This window comes from Piliocolobus tephrosceles, chromosome 11 (genome assembly GCF_002776525.5).
Source record: "Piliocolobus tephrosceles isolate RC106 chromosome 11, ASM277652v3, whole genome shotgun sequence".
NCBI classification, from domain to species: Eukaryota; Metazoa; Chordata; class Mammalia; order Primates; family Cercopithecidae; genus Piliocolobus; species Piliocolobus tephrosceles.
The window spans coordinates 51,529,774-51,552,747 of NC_045444.1; the positions used below are offsets into that span (position 1 = coordinate 51,529,774).

At 38.5% G+C, this 22,974-nt stretch overlaps 1 protein-coding gene across 1 annotated transcript in view; it reads left to right on the top strand.

Annotated features, from left to right (window-relative positions):
• The window catches only part of CSRNP3 (cysteine and serine rich nuclear protein 3), a 106,843-nt gene that overhangs the window by 68,485 nt on the left and 15,384 nt on the right, over positions 1–22,974 (top strand). Inside the window, exon 3 of the mRNA XM_023188139.2 lies at positions 16,554–16,813. Within this exon, the coding sequence (XP_023043907.2) occupies positions 16,554–16,813 (260 nt within the window). The remainder of the gene's footprint in view (positions 1–16,553; positions 16,814–22,974) is intronic.

The window sequence follows — 22,974 nt, forward strand, 5'->3', positions numbered from 1 at the left end:
TTTTTTTTTTTTTTAGATTTAGTCTTGCTCTTTGTTGCCTAGGCGGGAGTGTAATGACGTGATCTCAGCTCACCGCAACCTCTACATCCCGGGTTCAAGCGATTCTCCTGCCTCAGCCTCCCAAGTAGCTGGGATTACAGGCATGTACCACCATGCCCAGCTAATTTTGTATTTTTAGTAGAGATGGGGTTTTGCCATGCTGGCCAGGCTGGTCTTGAACTCCCAACCTCAGGTGATCCGCCCATCTCAGCCTCCTAAAGTGCTGGGATTACAGACGTGAGCCACCGTGCCCAGCTTGCATATTCTTTATGACCGTATTTTTCAAATTTGCTCTGTGCTGTATTCTGTCATTTAGAAACTTCGGTAAAGATGGTTGGAGCTACATGCAGGAAAAAGAGACGGGAGAGAGAGAGAGAGAGAAGATTATAGAGTGATTCTATTCTCCCATGGGTATTTTAGAGTATTCTTTAACAACATAAAACTGCTAGATGATGCAATATGAGCTAAATTACAAAATTTTAACCTATAAACCCCACTCATGCATTTAACACATGTGTATTGAATGACTACTGTAGGCCAGATGCTTGGAATCTGTGAATGAGAAAATAAATCAAAACCCTGTTGGAAAACATTCCCCCATGTGTTTTGCACTCTTCTACATCTTTCTGAGGATAATAAGAATGCACTGCCCTGACTTGTCCTTACTTGGACCATTTCTCAATGTTGTGTTTGTAGCAAGCAAGCTTGAGGGATGAGGAAATGTCTTCCTCTGGGACAAAGAACAGTCTTGCTTACTGCTTGCTAAAAACCAGTAGGTTACCAAGCTTTTGAGCCTTTGGTGCAATACAAACCCACTATGTGCATAGCATCTGTTTGGCCCCTCCACATTGCCCCTGTAGAATTTGGGGATCAAGGAGTACCAACAGAAACATGATGCTCTTGTTGCTTCCTGGGCTGTAAGTAATATGATTCTTTATTTTTGGCCCTGGAGTCTCATGTCTTTTGCCACCATCTGTGAACATTAATAAAATGACTTTAAAAAATTAGGGTAAAATCAGTCCCAGACATGCCAAAACCCTGCCCTCATTCAACCTATATTCTAGACCATAATGTTTCAGTTCTATCATGATTTCATATTTTTATAAAATTTGAAATCGTCCTTGCTTATTTCTGCTCCTTCTCTCATGATCTCATCAACTAGGCCTTCTACTTATGTCTCATCACCATTACCCCTACGAAATTAAATTATCTGTCTTAGAATACATGCCTGTGTATTATAAAATTTCACAGGAAATTAATAAATCTTAAGCAATATGATTTTTTTACAGGACAGTCACTCCTTTAAGGCACAGATGACAATTTAAGTACTAAGAGGCAGAATCATTTTGTAAAACCATCACTAATGGACTGCTAGTGGCAGGAACTTCAGTCATGTGTTTTTGCTAGAGGTCAATACCAATTAGCGATACATTATCAGCAGGATTTCTCTTTCAAAATCATTTATAATATTCAGGTAACTCTTCCTCACCAGCTACTTGCTTTTTAGAGATGAGTTTACAAACTCATTATCGTTGGATTTTTTAGAGATTATGGAGCCAGGGTTAGTTTGTCATGTTAGATCTTCTGATGTGTAAAATATAGCATATTTCAAATGGTTTCTAATGCAAAAGTTATGTGTACCCTCAAGCCATGAAAGTCGTGTACCTTTGCTTCAATATATATTTTTTGCTTTGAAAAATACCCCAGGAAAACAGGTAAAGTGATTAGAAATTATTGAAGAAGAAATTATTGAAGAAGAAAGACATGTTGAGCATGAGGCTTCAGGGGAAAACTCTTGAATGTCATCTTATCATTCAGAATTAAAGAAAATATATTTAGGAAATATAAATGCTTACTTATTTAGCCCATTGTTTAATTATTCATTCATTTAGTTTAAACAAACATGTATCAAGTGAATTTTAGTGCCCAGCAATGTGCTATACCCTGAGGGTTCCATACTAAGATATAATCCTTGCAACCCAAGACCTGAGTAGAGGAGAGAGACACACACACACTCACATTTTTATTATCAGTATCGAAGCAAGCATGCTTTGGAAATGTGTAGAAAGAACAGTTACTTCATCCTAGGGACTCCGTGGAAGGCTTCCTGGTGGTGACATTTAAGCTGAGTCTCGATTTTATTTTTCTAGTACATATTGAGTGATAATTCTATGCCAGACATTGTGCTCACGTAATTATTTTATCCATAGTTTTGAAAATTGTTAGACATTGACTTAGTCCATTTTTGCTGCTGTAACAAAATACAATAAAATGGGTAACTTGTAAACAGCAGTTTATTTCTCATAGTTCTAGAGGCTGGAAAATCCAAGTTCAAGGGCACCAGTAGATCTGGTGTCTGGCAAGGGTCCACTTCCTCATAGATGGCACGTCCTTGCTGTGTCCTCATATGGTTGAAGGGGTCACAGTCTCTCTGGGGTGTCTTTATAAAAAGGGCAGTAAGGCCAGGCACAGTGGCTCACGTTTGTAATTACAGCACTTTGAGAGGCCGAGGCAGGTGAATCACTTGAGACCAGGAGTTCAAGAACAGCCTGGTCAACATGGTAAAACCCCATCTCTACTGAAAGTATAAGAATTAGCTGGGTGTGGTGGCATGCACCTGTAATCCCAGCTTCTTGGAAGGCTGAGGCATGAGAATTGCTTGAACCTGGGAAGTGGAGGCTGCAGTGAGCTGAGATTGTGCCACTGCACTCCAGCCTGGGTGACAGAGTGTGACTGTGTCTCAAAAAAATCAAAAATAAATAAATAAATAAAAAGGGCACTAATCCCATTCATGAGAGTGTCACCCCAAAAACCTAACAACCTCCCAAATGCTCTACTACCTGATACCATCACCTTGGAGGTTAGAATTTCAACATATAAATTTTGGAAGAACACAAACAAACATTCAGACCGTAGCAGATACTGAGAAGATTAAGAAAACTTGAAGTGCATGCCCAATTTTAAAATGTGATCTATTTACAGAAAAATCATAGTTATAGTAAAATTTTCCCTTTGTTTTTGATATTTGCAACCCTCCCAAATAACTCACCGACAGCCAGCTAACAGAGGATACCCAAGTAAACCCAATTGTCCCTCTCCTAGCTGCCCTTATGACCTCTGCTTTAATTCTAGTTCTGCAGCCCTGTATCTCCATTTTATTTGTTTATTTATTTTTGAGACAGGGTTTTACACTTTTCACCTAGGCTGGAGTGCAATGGCAAGATCTCTGCTCACTGCAACCTCTGTCTCCCAGCCTCAAGTGATTTTTCTGCCTCAGCCTTCAGAATAGCTGTGACTGCATGCATGTGTCACCACACCTGGCTAATTTGTGTGTGTGTGTGTGTGTGTGTGTGTGTGTGTGTTTTGTAGAGACAGGGTTTCACCATATTGCCCAGGCTGGTCTCAAACTCGTGAACTCAAGTGATTCGCCTGCATTGGCCTCCCAAAGTGCTGGGATAACAGGCGTGAGCCATTGCACCCAGCCTGGATCTTTATTTTAAATATAGAATTTCAGACATATGGATTCAGTAAAACAGAGTAGATTAAATTCCTCCTTTGTTGTTTAATGACTTAGATTTTTATTCGGGATAAGTATAGTAAAGGCTTTTTTAGATTTAATGGCATTTCTTTTTTTTTTTTTTTTATAAGCATGCATCAAGATTTCATCCTTCCTAGAAAAGTTAAAAGTTCAAGTGTGTGATTTTGGGCCCAGTCTTGCTCTCCAGAATAATTTCCAAGATATTTTAGAATTGTTTTGCTGCTCTTGTTGCTGTTGAGGATTTGTTTTGTTTTGTTTCTTCGTTGTTGTTTTTAAGTTATGTTCTGACCTGGATTATCATGATGTATTAGGCTTGACAGGGTTGCATTGTTGTTGGACCAGATGAAATACTGCTTGGGAAGTCACTGAGCAGGTGGAAAATGCTGTTTAATCCTTGTAACAGGAGAGGCTCATGGTGGTATTGAGAAAATGTAAAACGCAGTAAAACAGGTTAGTAGAGCTGAAGAATAGCAAATGTTTCCTTCTGTCATTGTGTCAGAATGCCTCATGCGGCTTTATTTTGCACTGAGATACTCCATGTCCCCAAAATATTTCTCCGGTGGTGGTAATGAATTGCATTGCCCTCTTGGTTGTAAGAGCGCGAGTATTCTGCTGAGGAGCCATATGGTTCCCATTTATTTTAATGTGTCTTTGACATCAGGAGAATTGCTGAGACAGCAGAGGGAAGTGCTTACACCTTGAACTGCAGCCAGAACTGTGATTATTTATGTTTAGTAACGACTGCCTTTTTTTCCCAATAAAAAATGATATAATCTGAAGATGTTATTCATGTTGCGATTTTAATAACACTAGAGTATAGGTTTATATATTTTGGAAATAACTGTTACTTTAGTGGCAGTGAAATTTGTTTCTTAAGCATGAAGTTTTAGTGTTTAATTGCACATATGAGAGATTAAGGAAACAAGCTGGGAAGTAGGTAGTACTTGTTTTCTCCCCGATAATAAAGGAACACACTTTTTATTTGGTTTAACAGCATCACCAAGATAGTACTCTGCATATGTAATGCTTTCCATCTGTGGTTCATAAGATTTTTTACAAATGTAATTATTTCTTATAATATTCATGTGAGGTAGACAAACATAATTCTGAAAATATTAATGGAGAAACTAAGAAATGCAATGTTCATTAATGTAACTTGTATAATGGATTTTAGCAAGTATTAAAATTCAGATTTTAAATCGATTACATTATCTGACAATTTATTATTTTCCAGACATTGGGACAGGAAAATATTTTCTCTAATTCATTAGCAATATGGCATGCTTACAATAAAAAAAAAAAAAAAAAAAAAAAAAAAACAGCCTTTAAAAATGAAAAGGCAGTACCTCAATAATGTATGTTCCGTATGTAAATGTTAATATTGGCTGTGTGGATATCTTTAAAAATTCCCTGGAAAATATTAATGTTATCTAGAAAAATATAGATAGTGTGGAAAGAGAAAGGAGCTGATAACATTGATCAAAATTCTGTAAAATGGCTCTCAACAGTAATAACGTCAGGTGCTAGCTGAGTACAGATAGTCCCTGACTCCTTAATGTTGGTTGGACTTATGTTTTTTGATTTTACAGTGGTGAGAAAGCAGTAGGCATTCAGTAGAAACCATACTTTGAGTACCCATACAACCATTCTGTTTTTCACTTTCAGTACAGTATTCAGTAAATTACATAAGATATTCAATGCTTTGTTATAAATAGGCTTTTCATTAGATGACTTGGCCCCTCGTAGGCTGAGGTAAGGTATTCTGAGCATGTGTAAGCTAGGCTAGGCTAAGTTATGATGTTCTGTAGGTTAAGTGTATTAAATGTATTTTGACTTACAATATTTTCAACTTATGATGGGTTTCTTGGAAAGTAACTCCATTGAAAGTTAAAAAGGAGCATCTGTGTATTATATAGAATGGGGGAAAAATTCCTAATTTTTGGTCTGCTTTGGTTAGAGCTGAGCAAAATTCAGTGCCTATATTCAGCAAAACATTAATATTATATTGTGTTTTCAGTATTTTTCTCTTGGATTTTAATATATAAATTTTAAAGTGATTTGTTGTGTAAGAACAAAATCGAACCAAAACGAAGACTGATTGTCAAATGTAGAATTGGAACACCAAAATTCATGATGCCTAGTGCTATAAATTTGATTTATTGATGCAAAAGGAAAATCATATATCTAAATTAAAATAAAAATTAGTAGATCACTCAGTGGTACAATTTTACACATAATTTAATCTAAACTTTTAGTTTAACAATTCATCATCCCCAATATTAATTGCATTTTATGTTGATGGCTAGGGCTTTCTGCAGTTACATTATATTTTCAGTGGGTTATTAGTTTTGCATAAGCAAGAGGATCAGTGCTAAGTCAATTAGATATAAAAATTATTTATAAAAGATAAAATAATTTTAAAAAATTTTTTTGCTTTCTTGATCTGCAGTCCAGTGCTCTACCTTTGAGCTATACTCCCTCTTAAATTTTTGCTTTCTTAATTTCAAGTTTATAACTTTAAAATATAGTATGTCTTGCTTTTGTCCTAGCAAACAAAGTGCTATTTTGTTGTTGTTGTTGTTGTTTTGTAGATTACTTACAAGAGTTAGGGGGGAAGAGGAAAGGGCATCCTTAAAAAATAAAATGTGTGGATGAACAAATGCTAGTTTTGCAAAATGATCACCTTTTGTGAGTTAATCATATTAATTATTTATGACATGAAGGCTGGAAGGTCAAAGTGTGTATTAAATTTTCATATGCAGCTTTCAGAATTTACATCAAAATCTTGGGCAATAAACCTTACTTTTTTCCAACCTGAGAATTTTCGGTAGATGAGTACTCAATCAAACCAACCCTATGAAGTCAAATTCAGCTTGCAGAGAGCTAAACAGCCTGGGCTGTGCCTGTCAGCAGAGACTGGGAGGAGAGCTGGTTCCCTTCATGCATATCTCTTGCTTGCTTATGTGGACGTAACCGACAGACTGAATGGATGACGACGTGACATGCATGTTCATGATCCAAAACAAAGCTTTAGTCAATCAGCTTCAAGGGTCATCTTTTTATATTATTTCTGTTCTTGCTATTTTGTTCTTGTTGTTTAAATGCGTATGCAGTATTTGCACATATCTTGATAGAATACTTATTATGTCACTTAGTCTTATATGAGGGGATTTTTTTCTTTGTAAACTAGCAATTTAAACAAAAGAGTCTTGTCTTGAATTATTTCACTCAGACGCTGCAATGCGCAAAAGACATTATTAGTCTTGAGGGTAATCCATTGTGAATATGTTCAATTTAATATAGGAATGGAAAATATTTACAGCTAAATGGATAAACTACCTAATCCTATCTATGAATTATAAACCTCGTTCTCCTCTACCAAAGGACTGATATCAGAATGACAACTGGTTCTTATATGTGTCTATCATATTTTATATGATCTATTCTACTTGCTGCTTTACTAATACATAAGTTGGTTGGTTGGTTAGAAACAGGGAAGAGTGGCATTTAAGGGCTGAGGAGAGACACGCACTACAATTTTAATAGCATTTAGAGCTATTAGTTGTAATACAGGGAACTGAATATATCAGCAAGAAATAGACTTGGACTAAAAATGATGAGCATCACCTAAGTGGAGGCTACTTTTTTTTTGATTTTTATTTTTGAAAGCTACTTTCATAGTAATGAGCAATAGTGAAAAAGGAAAAAAATAAGACCCCTGACTTGTTGTCCGTTTGGTACATTAAGATACTTTTTTACATTTACTGCCTCTGTTTCAGTTCGGATTATTCTTCTGGGAAGAAAAACAACTTAATTCCAAAACATTGGATAATTAAAAACATTTCCCTATATCATGCCCGTTGTTTAAGGTGGGTTTTTTTTCTTTTGTTTGTGATTGTTAGTATGTGTTTTAAACTCTTTATAACCGAATGTAAAATAACAGATCAGCTTATATTACATACTTAAGGTAATTTGGATTTTGTTCATGGTTAGAAAGAAAAAGTCCCAATTAATCTTTATTTTCATTTTGCTTCTCATTCACCCATGATACTTCTTTAGTATAAGTCTTTTGGAGTTTTATCCACTTAAGCAATGTATTACTAAATACCTTATTTGAGCAAATTAAATTTAAAAAGATGACTGGGGCAAGTATATTCAGGAAACGAGAATGTGACTGGAATAAAAAGGGACAATTAGAACACGGAAAGATTACTTTTAATACCAAACTAGATTTCATTTTCAAAGGAATTATTGCTATAGTTCTTAGTTGCTAGACCCATTTTTACTCCTTGTGGTTAAGACTTGAGATCATGTAGGTGACACAATTATCAAGAGAAGCCAATCTTGGCAATCATGTCAAGTTGGAGAAGATTTGAGCATATGATCACAGGAAATTTACAGAAGTCGTTTGTAAATGTTAAGTTAATCTTAATAAGTTCAATCATTGGAAATTGATTTAATATTCAATCTGTTATGCTAATTTCTATACGAAATAATTTCTGATGAAACTGGATCTTCTGTTTATAAGCTAAACTTCTTGGTTTGGTAACAGATTTTATCTTGATTTGTTCTTCAAAAGGTAAGAAGCAACACACACATCACACGTCTTCAGAGCCCCTGATCAATTTGGTCTGTATGATTTAAAAACATAAATTTTCATTGACCAGCGCTTACCAAGAAAAACAAGTTGATTTCAGCAATCTCACTTTACTTCTACTAAGTTTCATCTAAATAAATAAATTCAAAACCATAGACTTGCAAATTATCTGGCATTTTCCTTTTGATCAACTTAAGAGAGATAAGTTTATTATTGACTTTAGACCCAAATGGTAGAATTAATATCTTCCACAATTCTCCTCTCATTTAACATGAAACTAGACCATAACTTTTCAACCTTCATGTGCCAAACTTTGTGCCAAAATACATAACTCTGTTTACTGCTTTCTGCCTTTCTAGCAGGACTTTGCTGATAGGTGTTGACACAAAAAACAACAAATGTACTTGTTGACCAACTCATTGCTCAAGCATTCGCTCCAGAGTGGTTGCCCTGTGGTGGAGTTGGTGGTCCAGAACCTGATCTTCAATTTTACAGGCCCAGATATGTGATTGTGTGCATGCAGAAATGGCCAAACTCAAGTGGAATGATACACTAATAATGTTCACAAATAGCTAAAGCACAAATCAGAAAGCAAATTTGATTATTTTCAATAAGAAATGAAGTTGACAAGTCAGGCAGATAATCTGGTAAACTTGAAGATTTATTCCATACCATATAAACAGATTGGTTTGTGAGTGTGGAAAGAGCAAAATCGGTTGAATTTTCCTAGAGCCTAGTGTGAATGAGCTGTGATACTTGATATGCTCATCCCCTGTAGGGGATCAAAATATTTGGAATACTTATTTCGCCGGAGTACTTGCTTCCCTGGATGATACTGCAAACATACTGAATAATACTTAGTCTTTGGTTTTTATTTTTATTATTATTATTTTTTTTTTGAGACGGAGTCTCGCTCTGTCGCCCAGGCTGGAGTGCAGTGGCCGGATCTCAGCTCACTGCAAGCTCCGCCTCCCAGGTTCACGCCATTCTCCTGCCTCAGCCTCCCGAGTAGCTGGGACTACAGGTGCCCGCCACCTCGCCCGGCTAGTTTTTTTGTATTTTTTAGTAGAGGCGGGGTTTCACCATGTTAAGCCAGGATGGTCTCCATCTCCTGACCTCGTGATCCACCCGTCTCGGCCTCCCAAACTGCTGGGATTACAGGCTTGAGCCACCGCGCCCGGCCTTGGTTTCTATTTTTAATCGGCTCTTTTCACGAGTTCTTTCTTTATATAATTTATATACAGATTACTTTATGTGTCTATATTCTTACCCTGGCATTGTGGATTAGTCAGTGTTCCAATTCTTTTCTCCATTCATTTTGAAAGCTTTTTTTTGTTTCTTTGTTTTGTTTATTCGTTTTTTTGTTTGTTTGTTTTTGAGACAGAGTTTTACTCTGTCGCCCAGGCTGGAGAGCAATGGTGTGATCTCGGCTCACTGCAACCCCTTCCTAGGTTCAAGCAATTCTCCTGCTCAGCCTCCCGAGTAGCTGGGATGACAGGCACCCACTACCATGCCTGGCTAATTTTTATATTTTTAGTAGACACAGGGTTTCACCATGCTGGCCAGGCTGGTGTTGTACTCCCGACCTCAGGTGATCCGCCCGCCTCGGCCTCTCAAAGTGCTGGGATTACAGGCATAAACTACTACGCCTGGCCTGAAAGCATTCTTTCAAGGGTAGGTAGCTTGGCAGGGCGCAGTGGCACACGCCTGTAATCCCAGCACTTTGGGAGGCTGAGGCAGGTGGATCATGAGGTCAGGAGATCAAGACCATCCTGGCTAACACGGTGAAACCCTGTCTCTACTCAAAATACAAAAAATTAGCCAGGCATGGTGGCGGGTACCTGTAGTCCCAGCTACTCAGGAGGCTGAGGCAGGAGAATGGCATGAACCCAGGAGGTGGAGCTTGCAGTGAGCCGAGATCGCCCCACTGCACTCCAGCCTGGGTGACAGAGCGGGACTCACTCTCAAAAAAAAAAAAAAAAAAGGTAACCTCTGAAGATAGTGAGTATCAGTAACTGTGTGTTTATTCCTTTAATTTATAAAGACCAATATTATCTCTACTATATGTAAACATTTTATAGTAACACGAATATGGCCAGATGTGCTGAATATAATGGTGTTCCCAAGACCTGGGCAGTGTATACAGTAGTTTTGCATTTAGATACTTTTGCTTCAGGCTGGTACTATGGTTAGGATAAAAGAAAAGGAGCTGAAAGATACTTTAAAAATAGTGTCCAAGCTGGGCACGGTGGCTCACACCTGTAATCCCAGCACTTTGGGAGGCTGAGGCGGGCAGATCATAAGATCAGGAGATTGAGATCATCCTGGCCACCATGGTGAAACCCCCTCTCTACTAAAATACAAAAAATTAGCAAAGTGTGGTGGTGCGCGCCTGTAGTCCCAGCTACGTGGAAGACTGAGCCAGGGGATCGCTTGAACCTAGGAGGCAGAGGTGCAGTGTGTTGAGATCGTGCCACTACACTCTAGCCTGGTGACACAGCAAGACTACATCTCAAAAAAAAAAAAAAAAAAAAAATGGTGTCACATATGAAAACAGACTAATTATTTTTATTCATTTATTTAAACTGGAGTCTCACTCTGTCACCCAGACTGGAGTGCGGTATTATAATCTCGGCTCCCCACAACCTCTGCCTCCTGGCCTCAAGTGATTATCGTGCCTCAGCCTCCCGAGTAGCTGGGACTACAGGCACGCACCACCACACCCAGCTAAGTTTTTGTATTTTTGGCAGAGATGGGGTTTCACCATGTTGCTCAGGCTGATCTCGAACTCCTGAGCTCAAAGGATCCACCTGCCTCAGCCTCCCAAAATGCTGGGATTACAGGCATGAGCCACTGCGCCGGCCAAAAACAGACTAATTTTCAAAGCTCTCATGAAAGCCACATTCTCCTCCCTCCTTTTCTTGCTCTTGACCTTGCCAATACTGAACTCTGTAGAGACACAAAGTAGAGCTTAGTCTTCTTGGAAAGGGCAGAAATTACTAGGTAGGTATATCAGGGAGGTTTCAGATTCCCTACGGGAGATGTGCTGAGTGAATTTAGTCTGCTTCTCCCAGGCTCCAAGGGCAGAGACTCGTTTTTATGACTTCATTTTGTGATGTTAGTCACATTGAGGCCTGGAGGCAGGAGAGAGCCCATAAAGGCTCATGTTAGTCCTCTGATTCAATCATCAGAAGAGAGACTTGGGTGGCTCTTAACTTCAGGAAAGCCACACTTAAAATATTCCCTATAAGGCTGATCTTGTAGTATTTCAAAGACTTCCTTTTAAATAGATTCCATAGGCTTTTGAATAATTGTTATCACAATGTTATGTAGAATATGCAAATACTAAAGTAAACATAAGCACATGTTTGAATTATAAACCCTAATAGATAGGAGGAAGCACTATTCCTAATTCCTTTTGACAGTATCAGCCCTGCCAGGGGCTCAGCTGAAGGCCTTCTGCTCCCTGACACTATTGTCTTCAAGGCCTTAGAAAATCACCTCCAAACTCTGGCTTTTTGGGAAAAGGTAATTAGGCTTTTCTGGGAAAGCATGGTGCAAAAGATTCATCCAGAAGGGTGAATAATTCTTTTTTTTTTTTGAGATGGAGTCTCGCTCTGTCACCCAGGCTAGAGTGCAGTGGCGTGATCTCCGCTCACTGTAAGCTCCGCCTCCCGGGTTCACACCATTCTCCTGCCTCAGCCTCCCGAGTAGCTGGGACTACAGGCACCTGCCACCATGCCCAGCTAATTTTTTTGTATTTTCAGTAGAGATGGGGTTTCACCGTGTTGGCCAGGATGGTCTCAATCTCCTGACCTCATGATTCGCCCACCTCGGCCTCCCAGAGTGAAGAATTCTTATAATGTAAAACTGCAGATGGAGATCTAAATACATTTGGAAAGGAAATTTGTTGAGAGTGCCACCAATTGTCTAAAAAGTAAGTAATAAAATTACCAGATGTAACTGGGCATGGTGGCTAACACCTATAATCCCAGAACTTTGGGAGGCCAAGGTGGGTGGATCACCTGAGGTCAGGAGTTCAAGAACAACCTGGCCAACATGGTGAAACCCTGTCTTTACTAAAAATACAAAAATTAGCTGGGCGTGGTGGCAGACACCTGTAATCCCAGCTACTCAGGAGGCTGAGGAAGGAGAATCGTTTGAACCCAGGAGGCAGAGGTTGCAGTGAGCCAAGATCATGCCACTGTACTCCAGGCTGGGCAACAAGAGCGAAGCTCTATCACACACACACACACACACACACACACACACACACACACGCATGCACACAAAATTACCAGAGGTGTATATAATAATTGTTTTAAATGAGTACATTCAAACCTTTTTCCTTATCTATAAATTTATGACCTTGAACAATAATGCCTTTAGGGCATCATTTTTATGATATCAAGAGCAAAAAAGATATAAAGTTATCATCACAAAACCAGAAGCTCTAGCCTGCTGTAAGGGGTGATGTATGAGGTTGTCGGATTTGATAGCAGATTGCTGGGCAGATTGTTAAATTTGCCTTCTCTGGTGATCTTTTACATTTTGACAAATTCTTCCTTGTTTTAAGATGATTTAAACATATGGTTATGAAACAGATCAGAACTTTTAAATCAAATTGAAAGTTTACTGCCTGTAGTACAGGTGTGTTACAGTGAATATATACATAAATAAATGGAAAAGCATGCACAAGTTGGAAAGCATTCCCTTTCTGGCAATATCTTCTGGAGAAGCAAAACAGTGGAGAAGAAGAAAGTTGGGAAAGCCAAATTTCTGTGCTAAGGTCGTAATTCTCTTACTCTCTAATCTTCTGAGTCTCTTCATTGTGTCTGAGTTTCTCACCACTGGAATGGAAGCTCCACAAAGGCAGGGATCATCATCTGTGTATTTATTTATTTATTTATTTATTTATTTATTTATTTATTTATTTATTTATTCTTTTTATTTTTTGAGACGCAGTCTCTCTCTGTTGCCCAGGCTGGAGTGCGGTGGTGTGATTTCGGCTCACTGCAACCTCCACCTCCCAGGTTCCAGCAATTCTCCTGCCTCAGCATCCTGAGTGGCTGGGATTACAGGTGTGCACCACCCTGCCTGGTTACTTTTTGTATTTTTAGTAGAGATTAGATTTCACCACGTTGGCCAGGATGATCTCGATTTCCTGACCTCAGGTGATCTGCCTGTCTTGGCCCCGCTAAGTGCCGGGATTACAGGCATGAGCCACACCCGGCATCATCCGTGTTTTTAACTGATGTATCCCAATCATCTAGAAAGTGGCTAGCACATCGTAGGCTCTCAATTTATACTTACTGATTAAACAAATCCATAAAATGGTATTAATCATAGCAGCCTCTATATATTTGGCTTGAATGTTTCATGGGGGAAAAATGAGACAAAGGAGCTTAAACTTCCTTGGAAGAAGATTCTTACATAAATCCAATTAGACTCAATTTTTTTTCATTGCTTACACAGCCTTCTAAATCAAAATCATCTTGAAGCCAGCAGCAGTTGACATCTTCCAGAGGTAGTATAATGCCAAATCTCAGCCTTGCTCATCTCCCTTAGTGTGGCCTCAGCTGTATGCTGAAATATGGTAGTGAAAAGACTGGGCTCTGAATAACAGATCCCAGTTTTTTCATTAGTTATATGACCTGGCCATGTTTTTTAACCTTTGGTAATTTGGTTTCCTAACAATGGGGACATGAGTATTATCAACCAGGGAGTTCTAAGGATAAAATGAGATAATTCATGTAAAGTTGCCTGCATAGTACAGCACATGGGAAGCACTCCACAAATGTTAAATTATAGCATTTTGCCATCTGAGGATTTCTTCTCAGTTCATTTTCTTCTGTTCATTTTTCTGCTTGAGCACTTGTGTCAGATTCCTTGGGCTGCCATAAAAATGACGGCAAACAAAATGGCTTACAACAGCAGAAATTGCTCACAGTTCTGGAGGCTCGATGACCAAGGTGTTGGCAGGGCCAGGCTCCGTCTGAAAGCTTTGGGAAAGGATCTTCCCTTGCGTATTTCGGTTTCTGGAGCCCCCGACATTCTTGACTTACGGTAGAGAATCCCCATCTCTGCATCAGTCTTCACATGGTGTTCTTCCTGTGTCTCTTCACATTGTCTTCCCTCTACACGTGTCTGTGCCCAAGTTTTAACTTTTAGAAACACACCAGTCATCTTGGATTAGGGCCCACCCTAGTGACCTTATTTTAATTTGTTTACTTCTGTAAAGTCCCTATTTCCAAAAGAGACTACATTCTGAGGTACTTGGGATTAGAACTTTAGCGTATTTGATGGAGAGGGACAAAATTCAACCCCTAATAGAAAAGCAAACATGAAGAAAAACAATGAACTGAGGAGAATTCCTCAGCTAGCAAAATAATAGCATGATTCTTTCTTCTCAACTAAGCGTGCCTTTCCTTCACCAGCGAGGGTGGATCATATAATTTGGCAGCAAATTAGGAGCTTTCAGGTTTAGGCTTACCTGTCTCACTAACAGTCTACATCAAAAAAAGTCACTCAAATTCTACAGACCTGGGTTACTTCAATGTAAAATGAAGGGGCTGAACCAGATGATTCTACTGTGTCTTCTAATTTCAAAAGGTCATGTTTACAAAGTGTGGCCCTCTTTTTCTTAACTGCAGTCAGTGTCTACCTCTCCTGGATTCTTGTGCATCTTGATGTTCCTGTAACTAGTAATAAAGGCTCCCATCATTACTACAAAAAAATCAGTATGTGAGATAATTGATATGTTAATTAGTTTGATTGAGCAGTTTCACAATGCATACATATATCAAAGCATCACGCTGAGCATCATAAATATATATAATTTTTATTCATCAATTAAAAAATAAATCAGAAGGGCTGGGCGTGGTGGCTTACACCTGTAATCCCAGCGCTTTGGGAGGCCAAGGCAGGCAGATCACGAGGTCAGGAGATCGAGACCATCCTGGCTAACATGGTGAAACTCCGTCTCTACTAAAAATACAAAAAAAATTAGCTGGGTGTGGTGGCGGGCACCTGTAGTCCTAGCTACTTGGGAGGCTGAGACAGGAGAATGGAGTGACCCTGGGAGGCAGAGCTTGCAGTGAGCTGAGATTGTGCCACTGCACTCCAGCCTGGGCAACAGAGCAAAACTCCGTCTCAAAAAAATAAATAAATAAATAAATAAGAAGAAGAAGAAGTAATTCTGATATATCTCAGGCAATTTCATTTGTCCCAATGTATACTTACATTAGAATCCCATTGTTTATAATGCTATTTAATGAGAACACTGATCTTTTCCAATGAAAGTTTTATTAGATTTAGATTGGTAAAATATCTAAATAGTGCCAGTGAGCCTTTTTGTGTGTGTCTTTATTGCTTTTTGAAATTTTCTAAAATTTGTAGACATTTGTTTTAATGTCAAACACCCTCCACATAGAAATAAGATCTGAGGTATGAGGGTTTGTACTATGTGTCTTTTTTGATTATAGTATAATACAACTTCTGTGAAAGTCATAAAACCAAAATTCAAAGGATTAGAGGAAATGAGAAATTACAGTTGTCCCCGGTTATCTGCAGTGTTGATTTCCCCAGTTTCAGTTATCTGTGGTCAAGCACAATCCAAAAATATTAAATGAAAATATCCTGAAATAAAGCATTTTTAGTTTTAAATTGCAGGCTGTTGGGAATAGTGTGATGAAATCTCACACTGTCCCATTCCCATTCCCCAAGGATTTGAATCTTCTCTTTGTCCAGCACATCAGTGCTGTCTATGCTACTGGCCCGTTAGTTACATAGTAGCCATCTCGGTTATCAGATCAACTGCCATGGGTATCCCAGTGCTTATGTTCAAGGAACTCTTATTTTACCTAATAATACCCCAAAGCACAAGAGTAGTGATGCTCTTATATCATTATAATTGCTTTATTTTACTATTAGCTATTATAATTAATTTCTTACTGTGCCTTATCTTAGGTATGTATGTATAGGGAAAAACACAGTATATATAGGGCTCAATACTGTCTGTGATTTCAGGCATCCACAGGAGGTCTGAGAACGTATCCTCTAAAGATAAGTGGGGACTACTATAAATGCTGCCACAGATTCACAGACTATTGACAACTTTCCTGAAAGTTTGCTTAGAATATCGTTTACTTAAAAGTACAGACCACCATTATACTTAAACGTCTACTCTGCCGCAGCTAGAAGAAAATTTAAGAAAGAAAATAAGAACTCTATGCCAACTCTGGGATGTAACAGTTTTAGAGTGCTGTAGCCAACAAGGGTCGACCATGGATAGATTCAAGATCACCAAATGGCATTTTCTTGGCCTTGTCTGAAAACTGCTGCCCCAAGTGTTCACAGGATTGTTTCTTTCTCTTTCAGCTTCCTCCATTCTCAAAAGGGAGAAGCGGCTGAGGACAAAGAATGTACATTTTAGTTGTGTCACCGTGTACTACTTCACCAGGAGGCAAGGCTTCACAAGTGTACCCAGTCAAGGGGGCAGCACCCTGGGGATGTCCAGCCGCCATAACAGCGTGCGCCAGTACACTCTTGGCGAGTTTGCAAGGGAACAGGAGAGGCTCCATCGGGAGATGTTGAGAGAACACCTTAGGGAGGAAAAACTGAACTCCTTAAAACTAAAGGTAAAAAACAAACTCATTTTCTGCAAAATCTCATATCCTTACAGCAATTTGATTGAGTTAACCGGTTTCATATTTATAATCACGAACCAAACTGCGCATTTTACATAACAGACTGCTTGCTGACATTGTTTTTAAAGCAAAACAACATAGTCTGTTTACTGAAGGCAATGTGGGAAACTTATCTGACACCATTTATTCATTAATTCCACCAATATTTACCATTGAATATTGTGAGATCATATACCCTGTGCTTGGGCTAGGGGCTAGTAGGTGACCAAAAATAGATGTGGTTCTCTCTCTATAGGAACTCACAGAATAATAGAAAAGAAAAATATTAAAGTGCTAAACAAAATAAAAGCACAACTTTATCAAGTGCAATGTAGAAGAGTTGCAAGGTATTAGGAAAGTTTATAACAGGAAATTGATGTGGTCAAGGGAGTCAAGGAAAGCTTTCTCAAGGAAATGAAATGAAAATCTGAAGAGGCGACTAGGTGAAGAGGATTGGCAAGAGCATTTCAGATATCAGGAAAAGCCAGAGCTACTGCATTAGTCTGTTTTCACGCTGCTGATAAAGACACACCCGGGACTAGGTAATTTATAAAGAAAAAGATATTTAGTGAACTCAGTTCCACATGGCTGGGGAGGCCTCACAATCATGGCGGAAGGCAAAAGGTACTTATTACATGGTGGCAACAAGAGAGAAAGTGAGAGCCAAGTGCAAAAGGAAACCCCTTATAAAACCATCAGATCTCATGAGACTTATCACTACCATGAGAACGCTATGGGGGAAGCGCCCCCAGGATTCAATTATCCTGCACTGGGTCCCTCTGACAACACATGGGAATTACGGGAGTTACAATCCAAGATGAGATTTGGGTGAGGACACAGCCAAACTGTATCAGCTACTTTCTGCCAGGAGGGAGCGCAGTGAGTCCACAACGGCTTGTGTGGCTGGAGCAGAGGCAAGAAGAGTGAAGTAACATAAAGGAGGCGGGAATGGGGCTTTGTAAACCACCTTAAGGTATTTTTTCCTCTCCTTCCTAAGGCCATCAAAAGTCATCAAGAGTTTTAAGCTGAGTTGGAGTGGCAGGATATGATCCAGCTCATGAAATGGTGGGAGAAAAAGTTGCGGGTAGGGTAAGCAGTGTTGAGAGGGGATGGAATATATGAAATTAGACCAGTTAGAAGGCTATTACCACAGTCTGGGAGAGAGGTGACAGTAGGTTATATTAGACTGATGATGGTAGGGGAGTCAAAGAGGGATGACTAGAGGGAGAAATTTAGCAAACAAAATCAACAGTGTTTGATGACAGGTTGGATTTAGGCGGAAGAGAAGGAGATTGTCAGGAATGACCCCTAAATTTCTGGCTTGCAAAACTGAATGGGTTGTAGGTGATGTTACTGTTTTGCTATGACAAGGAACACAGGAAGGGGACAGGCTGAAAGGGTGGGATGTGGAAAGTGATAGTGAGACCATTTTTGGACATACTGAGTTTGAGGGGCTTTTGAGTTACCAAGAGATGGCAGGAAGGTATCCAAGTGGAGAAATTTATTTTTGTGCCACTTTAGAGATTAAATGGGGAGAAATACGACACTGAAAACATCATTTGTCAGCTAAAGACACTCTTCCATTGGATTATCACCTTATCAATTCATAGGAAATATTTTTCCATCATTATCTAATGACAATGAAAATCTTTCTTAGGTAATCCAGGGTACTTAACATAAATGGTCATTTGTTAAGTACCTGAAGCACCATAAGCACAGCTGAGTTAGTGTTACTTTTAGTTTTCAGAATAAAGTCAGTCGGCAGGGGTGTGATGTGTGTTTCAAAACATCTTGTTTTTATGTACTTTGCAATGTTTGCATGTGCCATGTTCCCAATTGCATGGCAAAGCAGTCACTTCAATTAAGCTGGAGACAAGCTAGCTTACAGCATGTCTCTTATTTCCTTTGGTAGTATTTTTGGCAGGTTTCACTGAAAGTCTCGGGTCGCATTAAAAGCTTTGTCAGTAGCAATCCACTATTGTTGTTGTTTTTTATGCTTGCTCTGCGTGTAGCTTAATTTAGTAAAAATTCTCAGATTTGCTTCTCTTCTGAAATCTACCCTCTGCCTTTGTCACCTACAGCAAACCAACTCTACCCTCTAACCAAAGAGTGAAGTCGTTCTCCAAATTCAAGTATTGGTAGCACAATAGTAATGGCTGCCAATTATTAAGTTATTTTTATTTGCCGAGTACTTTATGCCCTTGATTTAATGTAATTCTCAGGAAGACCCAGTGGAATAGGTAAATTATTAGAACATGTTTACAACTGAGAAAAAAAGAAGCACAGAGATGTGAAGTAACTGGCTCATCCAAATAGAAAAGAGATTATATTATCTTATTACTTCCTATTCTTAAATTAATTAATTAGCTCCTATAGGCATTGAGAAAGACAATCTTTGTACCTATGGGAAGTCATCCTGTCTGGAGTTTGGTACTGTGTGTAGTGGTTTTTAACAGTTGGGGGACTGACTTGCTATCTGAGAACCAAAAGATTGATTGTGGTGAACTTTGAGGCACGTGGTACATGTGATGAATGTTAGGGGAAGCCACAAACATACAGCAAGCTTCACCCATGTGCTATGTACTATAATTTGTATCCAGCTACTTTCATACATTTTTTTTAAACAAGCTGAATGAGAAAAGAAGGCGCAAAAAGACCACTCTAATACTAATTTGTTTTTTAAAATTCTGCTTAGTGTTAGATGTTGGAGAGGCAATCATCTGAGCGAGTGTCAGGTCTTGGTTTGTTATTGGTAAGTGAAAACACAGTTTTCCCCTTTGGTGAAATGTAAACAAAAGGCATTTGGTTATCATCACTACTTCCAAATAAATGCCAACCTAAAAGATGAGATTTTTAAATGATCCAATCTTAACCTCACTGTGTTTAAAGTATTCTGAAACACATGTCACACAAAGCTAAAAGATCAAAGCAATGATCTTTTAACAATAAGCTTTGTAAAACTCTGAGGAGAATTAATGGAGAAAAACTTGTGTATATTTTCACTGTAATTCCTCTAGTATATGAACTTTTATGATTTTAAAAATATTATTGACTATGGTTTAGCTATCCAAAGTCAGCTACCCCAAAACATAGCCATTCAAAAATTTCACTCTGATACTTGAAATTTCACTTTTAATGTGATATTTGTTTGAAATATAAACACCTCTGGTGTAAGTAACAAAATATAGATGCCCCTCAGTTTGTGGCGGAGTTATCTCCTGATAAACCCATTGTAAATTTAAAATATTATTAAGTTGAAAATGCATTTAACACACCCAACCTACTGAATATCATGGCTTAACCTAGCCCACCTTAAACATGCTCAGAACACTTACGTTGGCCTACCGGGCAGGAAGATCATCTGGCCACACAGTTTGCCATGGGGTAGCAGTTGTTCATCCTCATGATTGCATGGCTGAAAATACCCTGCATTGCGCAAGGGTATTGCTAGCCCAGCAAAAGATCAAAATTCAAAATTCAAAGACTAGTTTCTACTGAATGTATACTGCTTTTGCACTATCATAAAAATCGTAAAAAGCCAAACCATCGGAAACCAGAGACCTTTTGTAAATGTGGCTAAATTGATTTCATTATTTTGACTGGGGCAGCAGAAGGGTCATTGGTACGGAAGAGAATTCCAAAAAGAAAAGTAAGCATTGTTAAAGACAAACTTTGCTCACTGTGAGTTGGCCTGAGTTGGTCCTTTGTGAGTGGCAGTGAATTGCCTGCTGAATAAGGAGAGAGGAAAGGCAGCATCTGACAAGACAGACATTTCCAAAGACATCATTATGGAGACGTGGAATACAGCATGGGAAACTCATTGAACTCAGTTTTCCTTCTACTCTGAGAACCAACAGCCCCAAAACAGGAAGGAAAAGCTCCTCTCTGCACTGTGCCTCTGAATCTTTCCAGGGTGTCTCTGCTGAGTTCCAAATAGAGAACCCATTTATATAACGGCACCCATTTATATAATGGCACCTCTCGTGATGGGGCTTTAATAGAGAAATGTGAGAAAAAGAAATACATTCATATACACTTCTAGATGTTGTAATACATCTACAGATGTTATTTTGAAAACAAAAGTAGAAATGTATGTTTTGATTATAAAATTGCTCCTAATTTACTAATTCATCTTCCAATCAAGTTATAAGTTTAGATATATCAAAAAATAATATGTATGTATTACCTTAGTAGAACAAATCCAATTCTATTTGGGGGAGTCCAAGTGTGTCTTTTTTTGTTAGTGGTGTTGGTGTTTCAAACATTGGCTATTAATGACTAATAGAGAAAGCTGATCGAATAAAATGCATTTCTAGAAGAAATGAGTAGCTTTAGATTTCTAAATTACACAGCACAGTTCTTCTTCTCTGTCAAGCCCATTCAAACATGTCATACTCTTCACAGTAATCAATGCAGTCATCTTAATACTATACACTTTTCCAAATTAAGTGCTTAGATTTCATCATCTGCACTATATTGTTGAACAATTACATTAGCCTTTATTCCCAATTCACATGTATCTGTAAAATGCATTAGGCAGCCATTTGTATGTTTTAAAAGAGCATTGGTGTTCCAATTGCCTCTAGGTTCTATCATACTGGATTCTACTACCTTGTTCTAAGAAATTTAATTTAGCTTTCACAGCTTTGGCTTGCTTTTCTCTTAATATTTTTTCAACCCACGTTATTCCTCTTATTTCTGAGATCCAAGAGTCTATCTTCATTCCTGCTGCCATTTCTAATTGCTTTTCAGAATTATATACTTTTCTCAATTTCTCAGTCATATGTTCTTTGAGTAATGCGTGACTGATACTTGCCCTCCTTCCCTCATTTAAAAAACAAACAAACAAAAACACAATTGGCAGATGGTAACTCTTCCTTTAATGATTAACCTTTAAAGAAACTCTACATAAAATTTTTTCATCCCAAATCTCAGATTTATGACTGTGCTTTACCCATATAGTGACTTACCAATGCGATATTATAATTCTCCACTTCACCTCCAGCCCTTCCTTTGTATCTCCTCAAAAGTCTTATGATTTATCTTCCAGATAAGGGCCTTAAATGCCCTGATAGATAGAAGAGATTAGAGGCTTTTGAGAGACGGTTGAACTGTATCAATCATCAACATTTTTGGATGTGTTATTAACTATGTCCCCATACTCTGATTCTTTATTAGATGTGTCAGAACCTGCTGGTCATGATATGTTTGAACTCCACTTATCCTTACAGAATTTCTGTTAGACTGTAGAGATTACGCCACAGCATACTTAGTGTCACAGCTTCCGGAATGCATCCCCAAATGGAGGCCTGCTTTAACGTCAAATGGAAAACTTTGATGTGCCAAATACCTGCTCTGTCACATACACAACCTATTTTGACAGAGAAAATTAACCTAAACAAAGTGATGGAGACTGAAAGGGTAGACTGCAGCCCCAGGCAAATGCAATACATTTAAGAATATGTTCTTTCAAAATATTGTTGATATTTTAGTTTAAATGGAACAACTAAGCATATGTAATCAAATCTTTAGTTTCTTTCTCTGCAACAAACATTGGACTGTTAATTTAGGGAAGTCAATTGCACTGATTCTCCTGATTAAAATGTGGGGTACATTCAGTGGTGTGCTGGAGGCAGCTTGTTAAAGTTGCTCACTAAAGTGGATTGTGTACTTCTCTTCCCAACGGTAACTTGAAATCAGCTATGATGGGTGAATTTAAACCATGAGATTTGGCAAACATGACAAATTAGAGTTTTTTTCCAGAGTATCAGTTGTTAAATATTTACTCGCATGCTACTGGATCTGTCTGGCTTATTAGCTACCACTGAAAGAAGCAATGCTGGTCTAAATCAGAAGGTAGGAGAAAAAATTTTGAGAGGAAATTTTCATGTGTCTTATATGCTGGTACTATCATCATCCTTCCTGGTGACTGTGTGGTAATATGTATTCCAAGGTCCTATTGTGACTTCAGGTTGTTGAAATTCTCATAAGCTAGCAAACCAACCAAACATTCCTGGTTCTTCAAGGGCATAATTAAACTGGTTCCAGTTTGCCACCTGCAGTTAACTTTAGCTGATGAACTAAAGAACTATATTATAAGATTTGACTCAATA